The sequence below is a fragment of the Schistocerca gregaria genome, chromosome 1 (assembly GCF_023897955.1).
Source record: "Schistocerca gregaria isolate iqSchGreg1 chromosome 1, iqSchGreg1.2, whole genome shotgun sequence".
Taxonomy (NCBI): Eukaryota; Metazoa; Arthropoda; class Insecta; order Orthoptera; family Acrididae; genus Schistocerca; species Schistocerca gregaria.
The window spans coordinates 53246423-53258230 of record NC_064920.1 but is presented as its reverse complement, the minus strand read 5'-3'; the positions used below and the strand labels follow the sequence as shown (position 1 = coordinate 53258230).

General features: G+C 46.5%; 1 protein-coding gene across 1 annotated transcript in view; it reads left to right on the top strand.

Moving 5' to 3' along the window:
• Positions 1–3285: 3285 nt before the first annotated feature.
• The window catches only part of LOC126352135 (uncharacterized), a 57227-nt gene continuing 48704 nt past the window's right edge, over positions 3286–11808 (top strand). The window contains exon 1 of the mRNA XM_050002702.1: positions 3286–3637. Coding sequence (XP_049858659.1) covers positions 3286–3637 — 352 coding nt within the window. The remainder of the gene's footprint in view (positions 3638–11808) is intronic.

The window sequence follows — 11808 nt, the reverse complement described above, 5'->3', positions numbered from 1 at the left end:
GACCATAACTTCTGTTTCTACCTACTGAAGACTTCATTCTTTTTTCACATTATCAATAAGCCCAAAGAAGGGGTACATTAGTTTCTCCACGATAAAGGGATTAACTTCGTCTCATCAGTTTATGGGAATGTACATGGCGTGAGAAGCCGACGCCGATGAAGGCGAATTATGGAGAGCGCAAGGATGGGCTAAAAGGGGTGATGGGAGGCCCAAAAAAAAAAAAAAAAAAAAAGAAAAAAGTGGTAGAGCACTGGTCTAGTAAACCAGGCGTCGTGAGTTCCCATCCTCAGAGGAGGAAGACGAATTCTGGAAATCAGTTGCGCGTCCTGGCCGTATAGCAAACAGTATCTGTGATGACGAACAATTAGCGACAAGCGTTTTATTAAGAATTACGCTCAGATGTGATTAAGGCGAATGGCGCAGATAAAGCATTTGCCAAAGCGGTACAGCATAAGGTGAGACGAGGCAGTCTGAATTACATTTTATAGATGAATTTCTTACATATCTCAGAGCCTCTCGCGGTCGTCGTCGTCGTCGTCGACGTCGTCGTCGCCGCCGCCGCCGCTTCTGCAGAAGTAGCAAATGGCAATGGTAGCAAATGCGGCGAGGGACGCCCTGCCTTCGATTCCGAATGCACAAAGTGTGTGGTCCTGTTTCCCAGTTGGTCGGTCTGGAAAGAGGTTGAATGTAACGTTTGGGTGGGAAAGAGCAATGGGCAGCGGCTGTGTGGAACGAAAACACTATACCTCAGGGGTGTGAGCGTTACGAGATGAGTCGTATACAAGTTGTACTTGGTCGCTAGTGACCGTGTGGCCGAATGGATAAGGCGTCGGACTTCGGATCTGTACATTACAGGTTCGAATGCTGTCACGCTCTGTTTCTTTTCCAGTTCTGAAAAAGAAACATACCGTTTTAATGTAGCAATTGAGCAGTACGAAACCGTCTGAATGTTGCTGTTGACCATTTTCTGCTTGGAGATGCTCTTGAGCTTGAAACACACAAAACAAGACCGGTGTTAACTAGCGAAATGGTCGGCAGAGTGCCGTCACCGCGAGTTTTGACTAGCACTTGCACATCTAAAACAACGTCGGAAAGTAACTCGTTCGTCTTTTGAGTCACATCAAGTATGTGTGTTAATTTTGACGCCACTAGCTCTGGAGGTTGTCATGCAATTCCTTTACCTCTCAGAAATGATTATGAAATAAAAGTGAAGTACGTGACGAGTGTGACGTTAGGAGAACATTAGGCAGCATGGAGAGATTCTGTATGGGACCACCCAACCCAAACGAGTACTGTGTGACGTGCTAACCCGCAGGTATTCACCGAGACAGCCGGCTAGCTCAGTCGGTAGAGCATGATGTTCTTAATCCCAGAGTCCAGGGTTTGAGCCCCACGCTGGGAGAAACGGAATTTTGTTCCGCTGCAGATGTAATTACCGATTTTCTGATTAACGTGATGTAATGGAAATAGCAAGTTTTAACTTTGCCTACGTCTCTGTCAGTCGCAAGAAAACTGTATTTGAAGGTAAAGGTGATTTTGTAGACATGTGTGAAAGACATGTTCTGAAATGCAAGTGTTGTTGTTTGGAGAGCACATCGGTTACGTGTCAGATGTGTAGCCAAGCAGTAATGGATCACCATAGCTGCAAATAGTAGTCGGTAATACGAAGTGTTGTCAGCTCAAGTCTGATGATCCAGACGTCCGTAAGGAGGAAGTACGCAAGAGTTCCGCTAGGCCGCGCCTCTTTTGCTCAGTGGTAGAGCACTGGTCTAGTAAACCAGGGGTCGTGAGTTCCCATCCTCAGAGGAGGAAGACGAATTCTGGAAATCAGTTGCGCGTCCTGGCCGTATAGTAAACAGTATCTGTAATGACGAACAATTAGCGACAAGCGTTTTATTAAGAATTACGCTCAGATGTGATTAAGGCGAATGGCGCAGATAAACCATTTGCCAAAGCGGTACAGCATAAGGTGGGACGAGGCAGTCTGAATTACATTTTATAGATGAATTTCTCACATATCTCAGAGCCTCTCGCGGTCGTCGTCGTCGTCGTCGTCGTCGTCGTCGTCGTCGTCGTCGTCGTCGTCGCCGCCGCCGCCGCCGCCGCTTCTGCAGAAGTAGCAAATGGCCATGGTAGCAAATGCGGCGAGGGACGCCCTGCCTTCGATTCCGAATGCACAAAGTGTGTGGTCTTGTTTCCGAGTCTATATTTGGTCGGTCTCGTAAGAGGTTGAATGTAACGTTTGGGTGGGAAAGAGCAATGGGCAGCGGCTGTGTGGAACGAAAACACTATTCCTGAGGGGTGTGAGCGTTACGAGATGAGTCGTATACAAGTTGTACTTGGTCGCTAGTGACCGTGTGGCCGAATGGATAGCAGTCTGCCTGCGGCAGCGGTGGTGAGCGGACCTCCAGGGCCAGCGCGCTGCGGCAGGAAGTGTTTACGTCAGGCGGTGAGTCGCGTGCTTACAGCGTCTGCTTATTAGTATTCGTTCCGTTCTGTAGGATCTGATATGGAATTATGAACCCGACTAACAGGAAAGATACCTTGAAGTTTACCTTTGATAGGAACTTTTCGAAACCAAATTCGTTTGAAGTTGAAGCATGGTTAGAGGAAACAGCTAAGATTACTTTTGATGACATTGTAGGGATAAATTTCTCTATCGTGACTAGTGTTGTTTATGTGAAATTAACGTCCTCTGAACTGTGTGATAGAATTGTGGAGTCCAGTGGAGGTGTACTGAAGTTTAAACATAGCGATGGTACCGTCAGTGACGTCAGCATTACGCATGCTGGACTGGGCATCCGAACGGCACGTATTTTCGAACTCCCGTTTGAAATAACAGCCGCGCAAATAAATTCTGCATTGACACCTTACGGGAGGGTCATTAACAATTTTGCGGAGCGTTGGTCCAAAGCCCACAAATTTCCGGTGCTTAACGGCGTCAGGCAGGTTAAGATCGATATACAGAAGCACATACCTTCATATATTTACGTAGGTGGACATCGCGGAATTGTCATATATGATGGGCAGCCAAAAACGTGTGCCGGCTGTGGTGCGCCCGGCCACGTGCGCTCTGAATGTATACAAAGACGGGTGACGCAGATACCTGTCGGTGAAGCCGCTAGCCCCCCTGTGACGACGGCACTGCCACTGACATACGCTGTCGCGGCTTCTGGTCTTCCACCCGCGACCCCGCCTGTAGATGCCCCTCGTTTGAATGATGTTTTGGCCGATAACGTCAAAGAACCGAGTGCTGACGCGGCACCGCCGCTACCACACTCAGAGATGGAGGTAACGACGGATGACTCCCCAGTGGTTGATGCCACTGGTACTGAGGATGAAGCAGACGCTGTGTTCCCGGCGGATCAACCCCAGAGTCAACAGTCCACTTCGGATGTTGATGATACTGCGAACCCTAACAGGAAGCCTTCCAAAAAGAAGCGGAGACTTGCACATCAAGGAGCCAATCAGCTCGCCCCACAGCTCCGCGACAAAGCGAAACGAATAAGCAGCCAAATGTGTCAGAACACTTCTGAACCCTCTGAAGTTGGTCTCCCTGCGTTTGGTCGAATGGACATTGATCCTGTAGTGTCTCCCCCTGTGAATCCACGACGGGTGGAAGATAGTGATACCTCGAGTAGAGTCGTTTTGCCGGATACCCACGCTCAAGGAAACGCAGGATCGCTTTTGTCAGAGGCCACTCTCACTGGGAATTGGGCACAGGAAATGGAAGTATTGGATGCGAGCAATGATGCGGCTGTCATGCGGACCATTGAGACGGAATCTTCGGCACCCCCCACAGAGCAGCATACACCAACCGTACCGGGAACTACAGGAACTCCGACTGACGCGCTTGGCCTCAATTTCGTTAGCCATCCTTCTAAGACTGTTTAATTAATAGTATGTGCCTTCTCCCATGAACGAGCCCCAAGCCTATAAAATTGCCACGTTAAACATCAATAAGATACAGTCGTACTGGCGGCTCCGTAATTTACAAGATTTTGTATACGCAGCGGATATCGATATTCTGTTACTTCAAGAAGTCGCTGCGATTGAACTTGACCGAATAACTGGTTATACTACTCTCTCCAATTCCGGGAGCGGTGCGAATTTAGGGACAGCGATTCTGTTAAAAGAAGGGATTGTAGCGACCGACGCAGAAAAACTGCCTGATCATAGAGGGATCGCTGTCACTTTCCATCGGACACGCATAATCAATGTTTACGCCCCGTCCGGCAGTAGCAATAGGCGTGCTAGGGCTGAGTTCTTCACAAGCGCCATAGTCCCACTTTTTAGGGGAACCTACGATCGTATAATTTTTGCGGGTGACTTCAATTGTGTCTTAAGTCCAAAAGACCAGACGCCTAATTTTAACAAATCTGGAGAACTAGAACGTATCGTCCAAGAAATGAACCTCATTGACACATGGGAGCATACGCACGGAGCGGCACCTGGGTTCACTCATGTCACGAACCACTCTGCAAGCCGGCTAGACAGAATCTATGTATCGGCGTGTATGAAGACTCAAGTCCTCCAATCCGAAGTTTGGCCCACAATTTTTTCCGATCATGCCGCATATATTTGTACTGTTAACATGGTCAAGCAAGGCACATTTCGCGGCAGAGGTTTCTGGAAACTTAACAATGCTCTCCTTAACGATGTTGACTGTCACCGTGTCTTTAACGAAACATGGGAGGCATGTGAACGACGGGTTGCACAGTATGCCTCCGTTACTGAATGGTGGATAACACATGCCAAACCAACTTTATCAAAAATGTTTAAACGCTACGCTCGGGACAAATCCTGGTGGCAACGGCAAACGTCTGAGTTTTATTTTACTTGTCTCAGGGAGCTTTACCAGTCCGATGTGACTGTACCTGAAAATTTTATGCAGATTAAAAAAATTAAGGCAAAATTATTAAAACTTCAGCGGCAGCAGGCAGAAGGCTTTCAAATAAGGTCCAGGCCCCAGAATGTGATAGACGACGAAATGACATCCATGTTTCACGTCATTTGTGAAAATAAGAGGGGGCGGCGGAGATTAATAACTCGTCTTCAGTTGAGTGAAGGCGTTGCGCTCACGCGGCAACAAGACATACGGAACGCACTTCACAATCACTTGGCAGGTCTCCTGACAACGACACATACCGACGATGGAACTCACGATGAATTACTCAATAACTTGCAAAGGACTTTGGGTGCTGCTGAAGTCGAAACTCTCATGCGAGAAATTGATGAAGACGAATTGGATTCTGCGCTATCACGAAGTCCGAAAAATAAATCGCCGGGACCCGACGGTCTCACTGCCGAATTTTATCTTACTTTCTGCGACAAATTAAAGCCCAAGTTGTTGAGTATGTTTAATGAAATTTTACGGCCAGATTTTAATGTTCCTCAGGCTCTCGTGGAAGGCATCGTGGTTTTAATCCCTAAACGCCCAATGTGCAGTTCTGTTGACGATTTTCGGCCGCTTACTTTACTGAACAGTGACTACAAAATTTTAGCACGTATTATTTCTAATAGATTGAAAATGTTGATGAATACTGTCATTGGTCAGTACCAGACCAGTGTAGGTGTCGGTAGGACGATCTTCCAAAATTTGTCTCAATACAGGGACGTTATAGCCATTGCAGATGCGTGTAAGATACGGTGTGCGCTAGTTTCCCTTGACTTTTCAAAGGCATTCGACAGAGTAAACCATCAGTTTCTCATCCGGACGATGCATGCCATGGGATTTCCACTACGTTTTATCAATCTTATACATGAGCTCCTTCGTAAAGGAGTAACTCGACTCATGGTGAATGGCCAGCTGAGCGCATCAATTAATATTACTAATTCAGTGCGACAGGGATGCCCTATGTCGATGGCCTTGTTTGCCATTGCCATTGAGCCTTTGCTTGTCACCTTGACACAGCGTCTACAAGGATTAACCATCCACGGCATTAAGATTGTTTGTACTGCATATGCGGATGACGTCGGATTTTTGGTCATGGACGAAGGTGAAGTCGAGGAAGCCCTTCAGATCGTCAAAAACTACGAACTTGTTGCGGGTGCGAAGTTGAATGCCAGGAAATCTGGCATTATGAACATAGGACGCGGCATCTCGCTGCACCATCACGGTCAGTTGCAACTAATTTCTAAAATGAAATGCCTTGGTATTGAGTACAGGAGCAACATACAGCACACAATTGCGGTGAACTATAGGAATCTCCTGGCAAGTATGCGTGCTTGCATGCAGACCCACTACCTAAGAAGCCTTGATGAACTGCAGAAAGTCACCTTCGCTAATGTCTACCTCACCTCAAAGATTAACTACGTTGCACAAGTACTGCCCATGCCACAGGAGACAGCGAAGCCTATGATGTCCGCTCTAGGACATTTTGTCACACGTGGACACATTTTTAAAGTCAAGTACGATACGCTCACTCTCTCCACGACCGATGGAGGCTTAAATTTAACAGATGTTCGTTCCAAGTCACGAGCTTTGTACGTATGCACCACCTACAAACGGTGGAGGTCGTTACCGAACAGTCTAACGGCTCACTTGTTAACCGAAATAGCGCCGGCCTGCCTGCAGCCTCCTGTCTCTGTTCAACATATTCCGCCTGCGCTGACTCACTTTAAGAGCTTTTTCATTGAGTTCAGTTACGTACGGTCAACTCTCCCAGAAAATGAGCTTTCCGTGGTGAAGTTAGTTTATAATAAACTACTGGCAACCAAGAACAGGAACAACATCGAACACAAATACCCCAATCATCGCTGGCCAGTGATATGGAAAAACATACATAGCCGTGATTTACCAACGTCAGTGAAAGCCTCTTGGTACAGGGTCGTGAACCGTAAAATAAGTACCAATTCACGACTTCATGCTCTACATTTGGCTGACTCACCTTTGTGCCTAACGTGCAACTTGCCTGATACTGATGAACATCGTTTTCTGTGCACCACTGTCCAAGCAGTTTGGCCATGCATTCGCCGAAAACTGGCTACGATTATGAGGACTTCCCAGCTTTGTATTAAACCTGAAGATTTCCTGTATCCGGATTCAGTGCCGTACCCGAACACCAAACGGAACTCTGTCAATTGGTTGAAGGGTCATTATGTTCATTATTTACAGACGCAAGAACCCAAGAGTGAGGCGGCGTTCTGTCTTTACCTGGCATTACAGTTTCACATACTTTCACAGACGAGACATTACAGGAAACGATATGCGAATTTTTTAGAAGTCGTTCTTCGATGAAAGAAGTATTTTTTTCTTTCCTTCATTCTACATTGCTTTGTTTTTTCTCTTTTCTTCTTCAAATGTCACAGTGACGTATACTGAACAGTGTTACGACAAGGACTATTTTATTTTCTTCTGTTTTTCTAGCGGACCAGAGTTCCTTTTTCATTTTCCATTAAAAAAAAAAAAAAAAATATTCTACTTTGTCACCATTGCGGGACTATGCAATAGGTTTAGAAGTATCTTTGGTTTGGAAATCGGAATAGTTCAGAAGAATAAGTAATTCAGAAATCATGGCAGATGAAGCCGACGCCGACGAAGGCGATTTATGGCGAGCGCAAGGCGGGGCTGAAGGGGAGGAAGGAGGCCCTAAAAAATAAAAAAAAAAAAAAAATTGATAAGGCGTCGGACTTCGGATCTGTAGATTACACGTTCGAATGCTGTCACGCTCGGTTTCTTTTCCAGTTCTGAAAAAGAAACATACCGTTTTAATGTAGCAATTGAGCAGTACGAAACCGTCTGAATGTTGCTGTTGACCATTTTCTGCTTGGAGATGCTCTTGAGCTTGAAACACACAAAACAAGACCGGTGTTAACTAGCGAAATGGTCGGCAGAGTGCCGTCACCGCGAGTTTTGACTAGCACTTGCACATCTAAAACAACGTCGGAAAGTAACTCGTTCGGCTTTTGAGTCACATCAAGTATGTGTGTTAATTTTGACGCCACTAGCTCTGCAGGTTGTCATGCAATTCCTTTACCTCTCAGAAATGATTATGAAATAAAAGTGAAGTACGTGACGAGTGTGACGTTAGGAAAACATTAGGCAGCATGGAGAGATTCTGTATGGGACCACCCAACCCAAACGAGTAATGTGTGACGAGCTAGACCGGCAGGTATTCACCGAGGCAGCCGGCTAGCTCAGTCGGTAGAGCATGATATTCTTAATCCCAGGATCGAGGGTTCGAGCCCTACGCTGGGAGGAACGGAATTTTGTTCCGCTGCAGATGTAAATTACCGTTTTTCTGATTAACGTGATGTAATGGAAATAGCAAGTTTTAACTTTGCCTACGTCTCTGTCAGTGGCAAGAAAACTGTATTTGAAGGTAAAGGTGATTTTGTAGACATGTGTGAAAGACATGTTCTGAAATGCAAGTGTTGTTGTTTGGAGAGCACATCGGTTACGTGTCAGATGTGTAGCCAAGCAGTAATGGATCGCCATAGCTGCAAATAGTAGTCGGTAATATGAAGTGTAGTCAGCTCAAGTCTGATGATCCAGACGACCGTAAGGACGAAGTACGCAAGAGTACCTCTAGGCTGCGCCTCTTTAGCTCAGTGGTAGAGCACTGGTCTAGTAAACCAGGGGTCGTGAGTTCCCATCCTCAGAGGAGGAAGACGCGTTTTGGAAATCAGTTGCGCGTCGTGGCCGTATAGCAAACAGTATCTGTGATGACGAACAATTAGCAACAAGCGTTTTATTAAGAATTACACTCAGATTTGATTAAGGCGAATGGCGCAGATAAAGCATTTGCCAAAGCGGTACAGCATAAGGTGGGACGAGGCAGTCTGAATTACATTTTATAGATGAATTTCTTACATATCTCAGAGCCTCTCGCAGTCGTCGTCGTCGTCGTCGTCGTCGTCGTCGTCGTCGTCGTCGTCGTCGCCGCCGCCGCCGCTTCTGCAGAAGTAGCAAATGGCAATGGTAGCAAATGCGGCGAGGGACGCCCTGCCTTCGATTCCGAATGCACAAAGTGTGTGGTCCTGTTTCCCAGTCTATATTTGGTCGGTCTCGTAAGAGGTTGAATGTAACGTTTGGGTGGGAAAGAGCAATGGGCAGCGGCTGTGTGGAACGAAAACACTATTCCTCAGGGGTGTGAGCGTTACGAGATGAGTCGTATACAAGTTGTACTTGGTCGCTAGTGACCGTGTGGCCGAATGGATAAGGCGTCGGACTTCGGATCTGTAGATTACAGGTTCGAATGCTGTCACGTTCTGTTTCTTTTCCAGTTCTGAAAAAGAAACATACCGTTTTAATGTAGCCATTGGGCAGTACGAAACCGTCTGAATGTTGCTGTTGACCATTTTCTGCTTGGAGATGCTCTTGAGCTTGAAACACACATAACAAGACCGGTGTTAACTAGCGAAATGGTCGGCAGAGTGCCGTCACCGCGAGTTTTGACTAGCACTTGCACATCTAAAACAACGTCGGAAAGTAACTCGTTCGGCTTTTGAGTCACATCAAGTATGTGTGTTAATTTTGACGCCACTAGCTCTGCAGGTTGTCATGCAATTCCTTTACCTCTCAGAAATGATTATGAAATAAAAGTGAAGTACGTGACGAGTGTGACGTTAGGAAAACATTAGGCAGCATGGAGAGATTCTGTATGGGACCACCCAACCCAAACGAGTTCTGTTTGACGTGCTAGACCGGCAGGTATTCACCGAGGCAGCCGGCTAGCTCAGTCGGTAGAGCATGATATTCTTAATCGCGGGGTCGAGGGTTCGAGCCCCACGCTGGGAGGAACGGAATTTTGTTCCGCTGCAGATGTAAATTACCGTTTTTCTGATTAACGTGATGTAATGGAAATAGCAACTTTTAACTTTGCCTACGTCTCTGTCAGTCGCAAGAAAACTGTATTTGAAGGTAAAGGTGATTTTGTAGACATGTGTGAAAGACATGTTCTGAAATGCAAGTGTTGTTGTTTGGAGAGCACATCGGTTACGTGTCAGATGTGTAGCCAAGCAGTAATGGATCGCCATAGCTGCAAATAGTAGTCGGTAATATGAAGTGTTGTCAGCTCAAGTCTGATGATCCAGACGACCGTAAGGACGAAGTACGCAAGAGTACCGCTAGGCTGCGCCTCTTTAGCTCAGTGGTAGAGCACTGGTCTAGTAAACCAGGGGTCGTGAGTTCCCATCCTCAGAGGAGGAAAACGCGTTTTGGAAATCAGTTGCGCGTCGTGGCCGTATAGCAAACAGTATCTGTGATGACGAACAATTAGCGACAAGCGTTTTATTAAGAATTACGCTCAGATGTGATTAAGGCGAATGGCCCAGATAAAGCATTTGCCAAAGCGGTGCAGCATAAGGTGGGACGAGGCAGTCTGAATTACATTTTATAGATGAATTTCTTACATATCTCAGAGCCTCTCGCGGTCGTCGTCGTCGTCGCCGATTCTGCAGAAGTAGCAAATGGCAATGGTAGCAAATGCGGCGAGGGACGCCCTGCCTTCGATTCCGAATGCACAAAGTGTGTGGTCCTGTTTCCCAGTCTATATTTGGTCGGTCTCGTAAGAGGTTGAATGTAACGTTTGGGTGGGAAAGAGCAATGGGCAGCGGCTGTGTGGAACGAAAACACTATTCCTCAGGGGTGTGAGCGTTACGAGATGAGTCGTATACAAGTTGTACTTGGTCTCTAGTGACCGTGTGGCCGAATGGATAAGGCGTCGGACTTCGGATCTGAAGATTACGGTTTCGAATGCTGTCACGCTCTGTTTCTTTTCCAGTTCTGAAAAAGAAACATACCGTTTTAATGTAGCAATTGAGCAGTACGAAACCGTCTGAATGTTGCTGTTGACCATTTTCTGCTTGGATATGCTCTTGAGCTTGAAACACACACAACAAGACCGGTGTTAAATAGCGAAATGGTCGGCAGAGTGCCGTCACCGCGAGTTTTGACTAGCACTTGCACATCTAAAACAACGTCGGAAAGTAACTCGTTCGGCTTTTGAGTCACATCAAGTATGTGTGTTAATTTTGACGCCACTAGCTCTCCAGGTTGTCATGCAGTTCCTTTACCTCTCAGAAATGATTATGAAATAAAAGTGAAGTACGTGACGAGTGTGACGTTAGGAAAACATTAGGCAGCATGGAGAGATTCTGTATGGGACCACCCAACACAAACGAGTACTGTGTGACGTGCTAGACCGGCAGGTATTCACCGAGGCAGCCGGCTAGCTCAGTCGATAGAGCTCGATATTCTTAATCCCAGGGTCGAGGGTTCGAGCCCCACGCTGGGAGGAACGAAATTTTGTTCCGCTGCAGATGTAAATTACCGTTTTTCTGATTAACGTGATGTAATGGAAATAGCAACTTTTAACTTTGCCTACGTCTCTGTCAGTCGCAAGAAAACTGTATTTGAAGGTAAAGGTGATTTTGTAGACATGTGTGAAAGACATGTTCTGAAATGCCACTGTTGTTGTTTGGAGAGCACATCGGTTACGTGTCAGATGTGTAGCCAAGCAGTAATGGATCGCCATAGCTGCAAATAGTAGTCGGTAATATGAAGTGTTGTCAGCTCAAGTCTGATGATCCAGACGACCGTAAGGACGAAGTACGCAAGAGTACCGCTAGGCTGCGCCTCTTTAGCTCAGTGGTAGAGCACTGGTCTAGTAAACCAGTGGTCGTGAGTTCCCATCCTCAGAGGAGGAAGACGCGTTTTGGAAATCAGTTGCGCGTCGTGGCCTTAAGCAAACAGTATCTGTGATGACGAACAATTAGCGACAAGCGTTTTATTAAGAATTGCGCTCAGATGTGATTAAGGCGAATGGCGCAGATAAAGCATTTGCCAAAGCGGTACAGCATAAG